The sequence below is a fragment of the Arvicola amphibius genome, chromosome 4 (genome assembly GCF_903992535.2).
Source record: "Arvicola amphibius chromosome 4, mArvAmp1.2, whole genome shotgun sequence".
NCBI classification, from domain to species: Eukaryota; Metazoa; Chordata; class Mammalia; order Rodentia; family Cricetidae; genus Arvicola; species Arvicola amphibius.
The window spans coordinates 6,794,750-6,810,335 of NC_052050.1; the positions used below are offsets into that span (position 1 = coordinate 6,794,750).

The following is a 15,586-nucleotide window of genomic DNA, read 5'->3' on the forward strand; positions in this document are numbered from 1 at the left end:
TCCCCCAGTGTGCACGTATCTATCTCTCTTTTGAACATCAAACAGGATCGCATAGAAAGGCTTTGCCCAGGATCACAGATACTCGCTAGTTTCTTGTTTAAGTCCCAAAGCAAAAGTCAGGGGATCAGAGAGAACTTCCGGCATTGAGGTGGGCGCCCCGGGGGAGAGTTTTACCTTGTGTAGGACATGCTCGCTGAAGTGAGGGCCAGCTCCGCCCTGGTAGGAGTCGGGTCTCTGCAGATCCATGTCCAGCTAGCTCAGAGCCAACAGCTCCCAGCTCTCCCAGGGCTCTGCGTCAGCGCTCCCAGCAGCTCGGCCCGGAGCTGTGCCGGGCGCGGCAGGCTCTGGTCCAAGCACCCCAGGGGCCCGGCTGCATCCGTGATCAGCACTGGACAGCTCCTAAGGCGACCTAGAGGGTACCGACTAAAAATCGGTTTCCTAGATCCCAAAGGTTCAGAGTTCAGCAGGAGAATCACCGTGGTGCATCGGGGACCAGAGTTCTGCGATACTCGCAGCCCGGGATCACCTGTCTTGTGACTCCAAGATGCTGAGAGCGACGTAAGATTTTGAGGCTAGCTGAGGTATATGTGCGCATCGCATTCGGGAGAATCAGCTGCACTGCTGCGTCCTCCCGGCGGTGTGGTCCAGAGCTCAGGGTTCCCCATCCTCAGTGACCCAGCATCTCCCTTAATGGCTCAGCTCAGCTCTCCTCTCCTTCGGTGCTGGCGCCGCTTTTCTTTTGGTCCCTAGACAGTTCCCTTCAGGGGATAAATAACTGTTCCTAGTCAGAGGCTGGTAGAGGCTGATAGAAAGTGGGGGCTGAGGTCTTTGAGATAAGCATACAGACCTTTCAAGAAATACGACCCCAAAGTTAAGAACAGTTGGCTCAGAAGAGGCGGGATGGTAAGAGTACAGGACCCAGAATTCTGACCTCAACTTTGAAAGTTGTAACACTGGATTAAGTTGTAACAACAATAAATAAAAATAAAAGTAAATAATGTGTGTGCCTGCATAGGTTTATGTGAATTACATGCATACAGAAGCCCATGAAGGCCAGAAGAAGGTATCAGATTCCCTGGAACTGGTGGTTATGAGTCATCATGTGGGTGATAGGAGTGGAGCCAGGTCCTCTGCAAGAGCAGTAAGTGCTCTTAACCATTAAGCTATCTCTCCAGCCCCTCTGCCATACTTAACATTCTTTCAGCTTGGACCACCCACACATTGTTGCTTGTTGCTTACTTTACTAACAGCGACCCTGTGTTTATTATCAAGCTATCTTAAGTAAATCTACAAACATTAAAACCCTTCCAGCATTTTTCCCCCTCTTGACATTGGGCTTCCCTAGTCACTCACTGAGAACGAGCCTGTGTCTTGCAGCCCTTCCTGCTGTACCCACCGTTGTTATAGTAGAGTCTTGCTAGTTCAGCGAGGGTGGGGGAGTCCTCTGGTGCAATCAGCCTGTGGGTGTGCATTGCTGTGATGCTCATCTGGGAATGATGATTCCCGGCTTTTTCTGGGGGGGGGGGGGACTAAATATTTACAATCTTCACTCTCTGCTTTTGAGTTTTCTTGGAAACTTTCAAAATTAAAATGCTAATTTTCAAAGACAAGCTATTCTTTAAGTCGCTCTATTTGGGTTGGTCTCTTTTTGAGGGTTGAGACCATTCCAGGAGCAAGCACTGTACCCACCCATGGATTTATCTTGCTGGCACTAGGTTTGTTCATTTTATTTGTATTTTGTTGTTTGATTTGAGTCTTTCTTTTCCTTTTTAGACAAGGATTTTCTGTGTAGCCTAGGCTGGCCTCCAATTCATGATCCTCCTGCCTCAGTCCTTTGAATATTGGGACTCTGGGTGTGGCCTCACTATTTTTTGTACATTTCATATCATAAATCCATACCCATTCTCTTTGCCCCCTTCCTCCTTGCTCTGGAATGCCCCAACTTGGGGAGGAAAGCATTTATTTCATCTTGCAATTTCATCAGCAGCAGAAGTCAAGGCAGGAGCCTGGAGGCAGGAACCCAAGCAGAGACGACGGAAGAGCAGTGTTTATTAGCTTGCTTCCCTTCGTGTGTTCAGTTACCTTTCTTATATAGCTCAGGACCACCTGCCCAGGAATGACATTGCCCATGATGGGCTGGGCCCTCCTACATCAATCAGCAATAAAGAAAATGCCCCTACACACTTGCCCTAGAGGTCAGTTTGATGGAGAGAACTCCTCAGTTGAGATGCCCTCTTCCCAGGCGTGGCTAAGAGCATTAGTCAGGATTCTCTAAAAGAACAGAGCTGGTAGAATGAATTTCTGTTTAAAGGGAGTTTATTAGATTGCCTCACAGCATGTTGCCTGGGTAACCCAACAATGACTTTCCCATCAAAGAGGCCGAGCGTCATTGGTCCCTCAGTCCATGAAGCTGGCCGTCTCAGCAGTCCCAGTCTGGTGCTGAAGGCGTGGAGGATTCTGGGGGAGCTGCTGCTCTGCAGTCTGCATGTGAATCCTGAAGATGTTGGTTCTAATAGGAAAGGAACGAGGCAGCAATAGGGTAGATGGGTTTGCCAGCAAGAGTGAAGGCGAGCATGCAGAAAGCGAAACTTCTTTCTTCCAGGTCCTTTTATCTGGGCAGAAGGTGCTGCCCACGTGTAGGGTGGGTGTTTCTGCTTCAAACAAGCTGTTAAGAAAATTCCTCACAGGAGTGTCTCCCAAAGCTTGCGTTTTAGTTGGTTCCAGATGCAGTCAAGCTGACAAGCAAGATCAAACATCACATAGGTTTGTGCCAAGTGGTTCTTCTCAAAGTTCTTTCCTTTAGTCCTCAACTTTGAACGGAGTGCTGAGTCCTCTGTCTGTTCAGTCCTCCTGAGTGTGCACACGTCTGTCTGAGAATCTTTGATATATATATATATTTCATGTGTGTGTGATGTGTGTTCACTATGGTGCACACATGGAAACTTGAGAGCTGGTTCTCTTTCTGCCATGTGGGTTCTAGGGATTGAACTCAAGTTGTTGGGCTTGATGGCAAGCACTTTACCCCATGAGCCACCTTGTTGTTCCCCCATTTTTTGCTTTCTTAATGATAGTTCAGATTTCTTTTTTTTTAAAAAAAAAGATTTATTTATTTATTTATTTTGTATAGTGTTATGTCTGCATGTATGCCTGTAAGCCAGAAGAGGGCACCAAATCTCATTACAGATGGTTATGAGCCACCATGTGGCTGCTGGGAATTGAACTCAGGACCTCTGGAAGAGCAGCCAGTGCTCTCAACCACTGAGCCATCTCTCCAGCCCCGATAGTCACATTTCTTGAATCTTCAAGGTGTAAGGTGAAACATTAGTACCCCATCCTTTCTTTCATCTCTTCACCTGCCACTTCTCCCCTAACTTCTGTCAATAGGCCTAATTATAGAAAATCATTGATTTTAGAATTATTTTGTAATTGCAGAGGAATTGCACAGATATTACAGAGAGGTTTTAATTCTCCATGTCCTGTGTTCCTCATTATTAACACCTTAGAAGGCCTTGCTCATGACATGGCACCAGTATTGTTACATTGTAATTTATGTCATGACATGGCACCAGTATTGTTACATTGTAATTTATGTCATGACATGGCACCAATATTGCTACATTGTCATTCATGGCCACACTTTATTTGAATGTATTGAATGTATTTAACTTTTACCCCAAATCCTCATGATGTGCCAGGATTCTATATTTATTCTTAAAATTTTTCTAATTTATTTATTTTATTTTATGTGTATGAATGTTTTGCCTCCATTTGTGGCTGTGCACCACATGTATGCCCGGTGCCCTCAGAGGTCAGAAGAGAGAGTTGGATCCTCTGGAACTAGAGTTAATGATGAGAATGTGGGTGCTGGGAACTGAACCCCAGACCTCTGCAAGATCAACCAGTTCTCTTCCAGCTGATCTATCACTTCAGTACCCCCACATTTATTTTTTAAGTGATAGAGTTAGGGTGTTAAAAAGAGTAGAAAACACTCCTGAGGGCAGAAGTAGGCAACTGAGCTGCAAAAAGACAGATGTTCAAACAGCCCATTGTATTATTTACTTCAGGGGGTGCTTTTAAAATTTTGATCCCCTAGTTTTCTGAAAGCTCATATTTATATATTGAATTCTGTGCCTTTTTATTTATATGCTGGGTAAACAGGAGACCTTTTCAATTTGAAGATGTCTTTCCCTCAGTTTGAAGATAAAACATCCCCCGTAGGCTCATATGTTTGAATATTTGGTTCCTAGGTAGTGATACCATTTTGGAAGGTTCTGGAACTTTTAAGAGGTGGACCCTTTCTGGATGAAGTAGATCACTGGAAGTGCACCATAAGGTTTTATGGCCCAGTCTTGTTTCCTGTCTGCTCTCTGCTTCCTATTCTCCCAGAATGTGGGGAGTCCTGGCACATTTAGCTGCATGCCACCATACCTCCCCTCTATGATAGACTATATCCTTTTAAACCATGATCCCAACAAGCCCTTTCACCCTGGAGTTGCTTCTTGACAGAGGAGGAACCAAGAGACCCCTCTGTCTAGGAAATTCTTGAGTAAAAGTCATTTACTGCCTCTTAGCGATCGCTACCATTTTCTGAGGTTCTCACATGTTGGAAGCTGTGTCTCTTGGACCTGCTCCCTTTCTTGTCTGTGTCGGTCTCTTCTGCAGTGCCCTGACAAAATGCCTGCTACAGCAGCTTAAGGAGGGAAGGTTGTTTGACTCAGTGTTTCAGAGATCTTTGGTCCTTGACTTAATTGGTCTTGGAGCTGTGGGAAGGCAGAATACCATGGTGGTGAGAACGTGTAGACTCAGTTTAGGATATATAAGAAGCAAAGAACAGGGAAGGTGTTGACAGAGGTTTCTGTCCCACCCGGTCCTGCAGTTTGTTCAGTCCCAAAGAAACACACAGAGGCCTACATTAATTATAAATTGGTTGGCTTATTAGCACAGGCTTTCTTATTAACTCTTTTTTTTTTAAAGCAAATCCCTTTTTTTTTAGATTTATTTATTATGTATACAACATTCCTTCCATGTATGTTGCATGCCAGAAGAGGGCACCAGATCTCATTACAGATGGTTGTGAGCCACCATGTGGTTGCTGGGAATTGAACTCAGGACCTCTGGAAGACCAGTCAGTGCTCTTAACCTCTGAGCCATCTCTCCAGCCCTCTTATTAACTCTTATATCTCTCAGTAACCCATAATTCTTGTCTGTGTTAGCCATGTGGCTTGTTACCTTTTATCACTGAGGTATTCTCATCTTGCTTCCTCTGCATCTGGGTGACAACTGCAGACTGAACCTTTTCTCTTTCCAGAATTCTCCAGTTCTGGTCACCCTGCCTATACTTCCTGCTTGACTACTGACCAATCAGCATTTTATTAAATCAGTACAACTAACAAAAACGTTAGAGGATATAAGACCATTGTCCCTCAGCAGAAAGGAGCTTGGATCAGCCATGATTTCCAGAATCAGAGATGTGATGATCTACTTCCTCGAGCCACACAAACATGTACGCATGAATATACCACACACAGAGACACACAGAGACACATACACACAGACACACACACACAATCACATAGAGACACATGCACAAGCACAAGCACACAGACACACAGGCACACATACAGACACACAGAGACACACACAGAGATACACACAATCACATAGAGACACATGCACAAACACACACACACAGACACACATACATACACATACACACACCCTATGCTTACAGAGATAGCTGGAATTTGAACTCATCCATAACCAGAATACTGTTTTGATTTTGAAATTTTAAACTGAATCTAATGGCGAGATTAAGCAGGAAGTGCATTCTGGACCATTAAGGAATTGTGCCTGAACCATACTGATAAATTTGAGGCTGGCAAATGGGCAAGGCTTGTCCAATGGGCAAGGCTTATAGAAAACTCCCACAATAGACTGCACGGGGCTTTAATGCTGAAGAGAGCTGGGAAGTGGGAGGTGGGAGGTGGGATGACTTTCCTGGCTCAAATTCCAGCAGTGTCTCTTCCTTCTGGAAGGGCTTGCCCAGGTCCCGTGGCTGAGTTCCAGTATAGTGAGGAGTGCACTGTAGGGGGCAGCCCTCACCACCGCAGCCTTCTCTCCCTGGGTGGGAATGGAGGTGATGGGTTATGTTGACCCAGAGAAAACAATGGTGCTGGCTCCTTCCTGGGAGCTTCAAGAGGCTCATTCTTCATCTCTGCATCATTCTTAGCCAGACCTGTGCCAGTGCTTGGGTACATAGTCAAATGAGCCACAGTCCCTGCCTCCCACAAGCTGGCATTGTGCTCCGTGTGACTGACAGGTACAGCTACTCATACCACGTGATCAGGGCCACCTGGGCACATGAAGGAGCCGGTGTAGTGTAAGTGCTACAGTTCGAATGCTGGACCCAGCCTGCGTGGGGTCCCCACCTCGATCTGACAGTTATTGTCTGTGTGACTTGGTCTGCTCTTTCACGCTGCCGTCATGTGGCTCTTTTACAAGGTTGTTGTGAACATTAGATGAGGGCACACAGAAGCACTTAGCCCGGTGTCTGGCCCATTGTGTTGTGTGCTCCATCTGTGACGCGGGACAATACAGGCTGCGCATGCCGGAAGTCTGGGGGGGGGGGCGAACACCTTGCCCTGCCTGGAGCCAGGAGGCAGGTACTAGGGACATGATCACTTAGCATCTATCTTCCTCCCATATGAGCCAGATGTGGCACACATCTGTAATCCTGGCACTTAGGGGGTAACGTGGGGGTGATCATGAGTTTAATGTCAGCTTGGGCTATATAGTGAGAGGCCTTGTCTCAAAGGGGAAAGGGAAGGGGGAGGGAGAGAGACAGAGGTGGGGGAGGTTACCTAGGTAACTTTCCAGGACACAGGCTGCCTCAGGGTGGTCCTTTGTCTTCCTCCTTTAGCACAGGCTTTTGGGAAAATGAAGGATGAATAATGAATGAACCATGTCAGGCTCTTTTGCCTGTTTAATTGATCTAAGTTCATCTCACCTAGTAACCACCTGATAAAGGGTGCCATTCCCAGCCCAGAGCTGTCCCAGTGAGACTTGGAGACAGTGACTGCCATCAAGTTCACACAAATGGTGGACAGAAGGAAGGCGCTCTACAGACATGCTGACCCCGGGGCTGAGCCACCATCCTGCTGATACTTTCTTCAAACAGAATCACGAATCACACCCGGTTCAGACATGAAAATTGATACAGCGCTCTTAGCTCCGTGGTTGGAAAAATTCCCTCGCATAGGTACTTTTTCGGCTCTTTGTTCCATCGTTCCCTGCTGCTTGGTTGGGGTCTGGAGACTCAAGAGCTACCAGGACTCACCCCCTCCAGAGGGGTACGAGAAGCATCTAATGACTCCGTCACAAATCACATGTACTTCAGCACCCTGACCATGAATGCAACCCCACGACTGGGACTCTAGGAGCTCGCGGTCCTTCGAGGATCATTAGCATCTCAGCTCCTCGCCTCTCCCAGGGAGAAGCTGGATTTAAGGAGATTCCTCTACAGCGTGTGATGCATTCTGTGACTCACTGCTGCCTCCTTGTGGATATTTGTCTTCAGCAGCGACTTCAACACTGAGAATGGATAAACTCACTGTACCTGGCAGATGGGGATTCCTCTGATAGTCAGAGCACACTAGACAAACAGATAAAGTCAAAATTTACTTCCAGCCTTTAGCCACCCTTCCTGCTACGTTCCTTCGCTGTGTGGTGAAGCCTTTCTTCTACGTGAGAAATGTACCCCGAGGAAAGAGCCGGGTACAAGGACGCATTTCCTGAGTACAATCCATTCCACAGCATGGACTAAAGTTTACAGTAACGTTCCATGTCAGAACGTTTAGGCAGGAGAGGCGGCTCAGCAGTTAATAGCACGTACTATCCTCACAAAGTCCCAGCTCCCAGCGTCTGCAACTCCAGTTCCAGACGGATCTGACGCCTCTGGTATCTTCTGGCACCTACACTCCTGTGCACATACCCCCCCATATGCACATAACTAAAAATAAAATACACCTCAAAAACTTCTTGCCACAAGGAATTCCAGGTGGCAGAGTTCAAAATTCCATAATGTGTATGACAAATATCATCACATCACATTGCTCTCTATAAATGTACTAATTAATGTTTCTCAATTAAAAATAAATCAGAATCAGAAATACATCTCATCAGGTGAAAGTATTTGCCACCAACTCCTGGAAGTGGCCCCCTGACTTTTACATGTACACTGTGGCATGCCACCCCAACTCCCAAATTAAGTAAAAAATGTAAAGTTTTAAAAATAAAAATGTTTTTAGTAAGAGAAGTTGTCTGACTTCCCACTTTCTGTGATTTCAAATTTGCAGCTTGCCTGTTGGGGAGGCATTTCTTCCTTAAGCATCAGCCTTGACTGTGGCTGATACAGATAATATCCCTAACCCCCAGTTAGCAGCAGATGTCAGAGCAGAACATCTCCTCGAGGGAGGCACCACATTTTTGAGGCCCTTTCTATATTGAACTCACACCTCACTTGGCTGTGATCCTGTCCCAGCAACCTCTCCCATCCAACCTGCCACCTGCTTACAGGGATCCATGGATTTCATTTCAGGCATTTTCCCAAAAGCGACAGAAGGTCCTCCAGGCTCTCTGTCCCCACCCCACCCCCAGTTTACAGTTGTCACCCAGGCTCTGTCCCCACCCCGAGGTGGCAGCTGAGCGGCGAGACTGGAGAGGACACGAGCTCCTTCTATCCTAAAGAGTCATTCATTCGCTCATCAATTAGTTTTTCCTTAGGACGGAACTCAAGGTGGATGAAAGCGGACTGGACTACGGTGGGACTAATTGAATTCCGGGACATTTGTCTTCCACCCATAAAGGTACTCTCATTCATTCATTCATTCATTCACTCATCTACGGGTTCTTTTCCTCCAATGCAGTAAGAGCATGGAAAGCCTAAGGAGAAGCCAAGAGCCTGGTGGAAGCCTGTTTTTACCATACGCCCTGTCCATTCTTTGGTCTCCTGGAGTAATGACCACCCTGCTTCCGCGTCCACAGCTTCCTTGCTTTCTTAACAGTTTTGTTGCATATAATTGGTTCCTTCAAATACCTCATCCTAAAATGCCATTTTTACTTGAGTTTTTTGTTTTGTTTTGTTTTGTTTGTTTGTTCATTTGCTTTTGTTTTTTTGAAAGGGTCTCACTATTTAGCTCTAATGGTCCTGAACTTTATTATGCAGGCCAGGCTGGGCTCAAACTTACAGAGATCCACCTGCCTCTGCCTCCTGAGTGCTAGGACTAAAGGGGTGCACCACCACCACCCAGCTACTTTTCTTTGTCTGTTTATTTATTTGTTTGTTTATTTATTTATTTTGAGGCAGGGTTTCTTTGTGTAGCCTTGACTGTTCTGGAACTCTATAGATCAGGCTGGCCCCAAACTCACAGAGATCCACCTGCTTCTGCCTCCCAAGTACTGGGATTAAAGGTGTGTACCAGCTAACATTTTACCCAACTAAAATGTTCTATTTTGAGCCATGCGGTGGCTCATCGTGTTGGGCGCTTGCGAGTGAGTGTGTGAGCGTGCGTGTGTCTGCGAGTTCGAATCCCGTGTGTGTCGTGTCTGTGTGCGTGTGCTGCTTGTGCGAACTGTCCGTCCCTCCCGCGGCTTCTTGTGGGAAAAAAGTTAAAAAAAATAAAATAAAATGTTCTATTTTTATTATGTGATTCTGGGGAGGGCTGCGTGCCTGGCACACGAGAGTGCAAGTGCCCTCGACGTCCACAAGGGGGTGTTTGAGCTCCTGGAGCTGGAGTTACAGGCACTTGTGAAGGGCCTGATGAGGATGCTGGGAACCAAACTGTTTGCCAGAGTGGTTAAGTACACACTCTTAATTGCCACTCCCTTTTCTCCTTTAAAACAGGGTCTCACGTAGTGCCCCAGGCTGGTCTCAACTCCATTGCAATCCCCCCACCTCAGATTCCTAAATACTGGGATAACAGGCACTAGCTACCGTGCCTGGCCTCTCTGTTTTGTTTGTTTCTTTTGCTTTGTTTTGTTTTTTGACTTGAGATCACTCTGTGGAGTCTTATGTTCCAGGGCATTGCTGCAGTTACTGCCCTGACGGCTGCTTGTTAGCATTGTATCCAGTGAAGTTGCCACAGATGTTCACCCATTCTCCCATCCGAGGACACATGGTGGCTCCTGGCTTTCTTTGTTGCCACTGTGAGCTTTCACACACATGCTTCCTGTTGTCCATGTGTAAGAGACATCCTCTGTTTTTGCAGCTGAGAGCCCATTATTTAAAGCCAGTTGCAAGTGCTGCCACTGTCTGGTAATAACGAGGAACTGCAGGCTGGGGAGAGGGCTCAGCAGATTAGAGCCCTTGCTACTCTGACAGACTCCCTAGGTTTTCTGGCTCAGAATCTCTTGGGAATTTGTCTTGTCATGAACCTCTGGGATGGGGGTGGGCGACTTCAGGCATGAAGAAAGATTTAGGTGTCTGTAACTGTCCCTTTCAGTCAGTATGCCCTGGAGAGGGGATCTGAAAGGGCCCTTTTATGTTCCTAACACAAATGAGAGAGGACTTCCCTTAAGTAGGAGGAGGGGCTGAGCGGAATTAGAACAGAATATAGACTTCTTAGGAGAGGTGGAAATGCATGACTTCATGGCCATAGCTTGCATGTTGTCATACATACATGTACTATGAGGCCTAGCTGACCTCACAGGAAGATCATCTGTTTACGTGGTAGATCAGTTACTCTACTCAGGAGTAAAACAAAATGCCTAAGAAGCAGCAGCACTAAGGAGGAGTTTATCACAGCTTACAGTTCTAGGGCACACAGTCCCTCATGGAGAGGAAGCCATGGCCACAGGTGTGTGAGGCAGCTGGAGAGGAAGCCATGTTCACAGGAGCGTGTGGAGGGGAGTCCATGGCCACAGGAGCGTGTGGAGAGGAAGCCATGGTCACAGGAGCATGTGGAGAGGAAGCCATGGCCACAGGAGCATGTGGAGAGGAAGCCATAGCCACAGGAGCATCTGGAGAGGAAGCAATGGCCACAGGAGCATGTGGAGAGGAAGCCATGGCCACAGGAGCGTGTGGACAGGAAGCAATGGCCACAGGAGCATGAGGCAGCTGGAGAGGTGATGTGGGATTCCCCTCTGAATGCTGTGAATACCATTGGTTAATGAATAAAGAAAACACGCTTGGCCTGTTGATAGGGCAGAACTTAGGTAGGTGGGGCAAACTAAACTGAATGCTGGGAGAAGGGAGGTGGAGTTGGGGAGAAGCCATGTAGCCCTGCATGAGACAGATGCTGGAAACTTTACCTGGTAAGCCATGTCTTACACAGCAATACACAGATTACGAGAAATGGGTTAAATTAAGATATAAGTGTTAGCCAATGAGAAGCTAGAGCTAATGGGCCAAGCAGTAATTTAAATAATATAGTTTCTGTGTGATTATTTTGGGTCTGAGCTGCCCAGCGGCCAGAAAACAAAAAAGTGGCCTCTTACAACAAAGAAGAAGCCATGCCACAGGAGTGCAAGGCAGCTGCTCAGCGGCTGCTCCAGGCCACAGGCCTGCTATTTACTGCCATGTTGCCCACCATTCTGGACTATTATCCCAAAACACGCCCTTCCTTCTGCAGGTTGCCTTGGTCAGGGTGTTTTTACCACACCAGAAGTAAAATAACTAACACACTAAGCTTGGGTTTGAGTCCATCCTTTTCTAGTTGAGCCTTTGGTGGTGGCACTGACTTCTAGGTCCTTGTGACCTTATCTATAGAATAATCACATTGATAGCATTGATCTGCCAGGGTTGTCGCAAGGGCAATGAGTGGTGATATCATATGTCTGTCCTCGTTGGCAGTCATTGTCAACTAGACACAGCCTAGAGGCACACGATAGTGGAGTCTCAACTGAGGAATTGCCTAGACTGCACTGGCCTTTGGGACTTCCCTGATTGTTAATTGTGGCAGATGAGCATTGCTCGCTGTAGGCTGCACATTTCATGCTCAGGTAGTCTGTGGCCGCATAAGAAAGGTAGAGAAGTGTACTGGTTGGTTTGGTGTGTCAACTTGACACAAGCTAGAGTCATTAGAGAGGAAGGAGCCTCAGTTGAGGAAATACCTCCTTGAGATCCAGCTGTAAGGCATTTTCTCAATTGATGATCAAAGAGGGAGGGCCAAGCTCGTTGTGGGTGGTGCCATCCCCTGGGTTCTATAAAAAAGTAGGTTGAGCAAGCCATGAGGAGCAAACCAGTAAGCAAACCTCTGTTGCCTTCTGCATCAGCTCCTGCCTCCGGATCCTGCCCTGCTTGAGTTCCTGTCCTGACTTCCTTTGATAATGAACAGTTATGTGGAAGTGTAAGCCAAATAAACTCTTTCCTCCCCAACTTGCTTCTTGGTCCTGGTGTTTTGTTAGAACAATAGAAACCCCAACTCGGACAATAAGTGTGCACCCATGAGTGAGGAGGACCAGTATTCCTCCATGGTCCCTGCCTCAGGCTTCCGCCTTGAGCTCTTGCTCTGACCTCACTCAATGACGCACTGTGAGGTGAACTTGAGGAGCTAAATGGATGCCTCCCTGCCCTAAGTGTCTTTTGATCGCAGCATTTGTCACAGGAACGGAACGAAACTAGGACAATGACTTAATAGAAAGTCTCAGAATCGTTTCTTGTACTGAGACAGTGAAGCAGAGGTGCTTGGTTTTCATTGTCACCACCGTCATCACCACCACCACCATCGTCACCATTATCATCAGACCATAAATCCTGCTTGCAGGATTCCTCGAATGATTGGTTAAAATACAATCAGTACTTTGAAATAAAAGTACAGAAGAATGATAGCAAGGGGCTTTTTGCTCCCTAATTGTTTTGAGGGAAAACATAAATCTCAGCAGAATAAAACAGGGAGACCGCTGCCACTTATTTATTATAATTTCATAGTATCAAGTGTGAGCTGGGTGTGTGCTTCCGAATGTAAAGACCACATTTCCCAGCCTCCCTTTCAATGAGGTCACATAACTATGTTCTGGCTAATGGGAGTTTTTGTGTCTACCCTTAAAAAGAGATGAGCAAGCCCTCTCTTTAACCTCCACCTGGATGGAATATACAGGTTGCTAGGAGCTAGAGCAGCCATCTTGCCTTGAGTTGGAAACCAAACCCTGGAGGGTACAGTTCATGGGCCAGAAGAAGCCTGAGGGCCAATGGAGATGCTGAACCCTTCACCCTTGAATGTTGGAGGAAAGAAAAACAAATTTATTTATTTATTGATTGATTGATTGATTGATTGATTGATTGATTGATTTTTGTGCTTGGGATCAAATCCTCAGCCTTGCACCTGGCTCTTCTTATCACACACACTACCACAGGGGGATGTCCCCTACCACAGTTTGTTTTCCTGTGCCAGTGAATGAGCCCAGGGCCTAAGATGCACTAGGCTAGAAGGCTGCCACTGCACTGCATCCCAGCTAACCTGATAATTCTTCCACCTCATATAGGCCATGGTTAAATGATCTTTTAGTACTAAATAATGTAATTGTGTATAAAGAGTGAACATTCTCCTAGGTGGCTTAAAAAAGCAAAGAAATGAGGAAGGATGGGCGAAAGCCTTGTGTAGATGATAAAGAGAAAAGAAACACAGGAAAGAGCCAGGCATAGTGATGTATAACAGGAGGGCCTGCTCGTTGGGGGTTTCTGTGCTCCCACCAGGTCCCACAGCCAGCAGGCCCCAAAGAAAATCACACAGAGAGTCTACATAAGCTGTAAACTTATTGGCCCATTAGCTCAGGCTTTATATTAGCTCTTATATCTTATATAGCCCATTATTCTTATCTATGTCAGCCACATGGCTCAGTACCTTTTTCAGCGGGGCAGGTCACATCTTGCTTCTTAGGTGTTGAGACAGAACTGGGAGGAATCAGCTTCCTCCTTCCAAGAATTCTCCTGTTCTCATTGCCCCACCTCTACTTCCTGTCTGGTTGACCTGCCTATACTTCCTGCCTGGCCAATCAGCGTTTATTTAAAACATGATTGACAGAATACAGACAATTCTCCTGCACCAGTGATGCATGCCTGTAATCACAGCCTTTGGGATGTAGAGGTAGGAGGACCAAGAGTTCAAGGCCAATCTTAGTACATAGTGAGTCTGAGACCAACCTGGGCTATAAGAGAGAGACCCTGTCACAATCAAACAACACATTTCACATATATGGACTACATTATATATAATGCATATATTTATTTTTAATTATGTGAACACGTGTGTGTGTGCTTGTGCACCTTCATGTAGTACCCTGTAGGGGTCAGAAGAGGACGTCAGATTCCCTGAAGCTGGAGTGACAGGCAGTTGTGGGCTGCCTGACATCAGTGCTGGGACTTGAACTCAGGACCTCTGCAAGAGCAGTCTGTGCTCTTAACCATTGAGACATCCCTCTAGCCCAAGAACTCCCTATGTTTTTGTTCCAGGTGGCTCTGTTATCTCCATACAATTTTGACCACAGAAGGAAGAGGGGCTGAGTCCCAGGACAGGAACTACAGAAGAGAGATTGTTCCTGGTGTCTTATCTTGGCCTCCCCTGAGCTCCCCAATCCTGTGATCTCTGAAAGAATTCAGAGAAGATACACAGTGTGCATTACAATATAAGGTGGAGTGCTCCTTAGGGTGTGAGATGACAAAGGACAAAGGGACCAGCGTTTTTTGTATCTTTAGGTGGGTTTTAAACTGTATCTTAAGGTCCCTTGCATAGCCCGCTCCCCGAGGGGTGTTTTCCTGATCAGGGATGGACAGGACCATTGTGATGGACTCTTCTGGGAGGGGGCTGTGGTATGTCTTTACCAGAAAGCCTCAGCCGTGTAGCAATCTCACGGCCTCCCACATCCCCAGCTAGGACCAGAGATAGGACTCAGATCCCAGCCTTTAGGCCAGTAACCAGACGGTTTTTGGTTTTTCCTCTTGGCTTTACATGCTGCTGGTGCCAAGGGAAGAGGTCTGTCTTCAATGACCTTCAAGCCTACTAATATTTAACTAGTTATCTGACAGAACAGGGGACATAAGGGTGGACTAGAGGGATGAAGGGAGAGGAAAGGAAGAAGTAAGGGGAAGGTGCAGAGTTACCTTCAAGTTAATGCTTCAAAGTGGAAGGCTTTCTAATTCAGAGGCAATGTTTCTTTACACCTGATACTTTAGAAACAAATGAAAAGTCTCATTTCGTAGGCATGGGAGGAAAAACTAGTGTTCTCTACAGGGAGAAGGTGATAAGGGATAGAGCCTGTGACAGCCAGGTGAATATCAGTAACATAGTCACATCCAACCATAATGGAGGTGAGGTCACCACGCAGGGGATGTGGCTGAATACAGGACAGTTTAGTTTAAAGACAAGCTTGGCGGATAGGGCTCTGGTCCCATGGATTGCCCGTTTCCTGGGGCCGCAGGGCTGGGTCATGGCTATATTACAGTGCTGTTCTATCAGTGTGACATCGTAGGCAGTAAGGTAATGAGTGGTTGACTGTGAGACACACTAAATAAAGCCGGCCCAGAATAGTCTTCCTGAGTCTCGCAGTTTCTCCAAGGTACCCCGTCATTTCGGAACCTCATTGCCACCCTGCA

General features: G+C 46.6%; 1 protein-coding gene across 1 annotated transcript in view; it reads right to left on the reverse strand.

Annotated features, from left to right (window-relative positions):
• Positions 1–246, reverse strand: part of Rab37 (RAB37, member RAS oncogene family) — a 63,164-nt gene extending 62,918 nt beyond the window's left edge. Inside the window, exon 1 of the mRNA XM_038325910.1 lies at positions 175–246. Coding sequence (XP_038181838.1) covers positions 175–246 — 72 coding nt within the window. The remainder of the gene's footprint in view (positions 1–174) is intronic.
• Between the last annotated feature and the right edge of the window lie 15,340 nt (positions 247–15,586).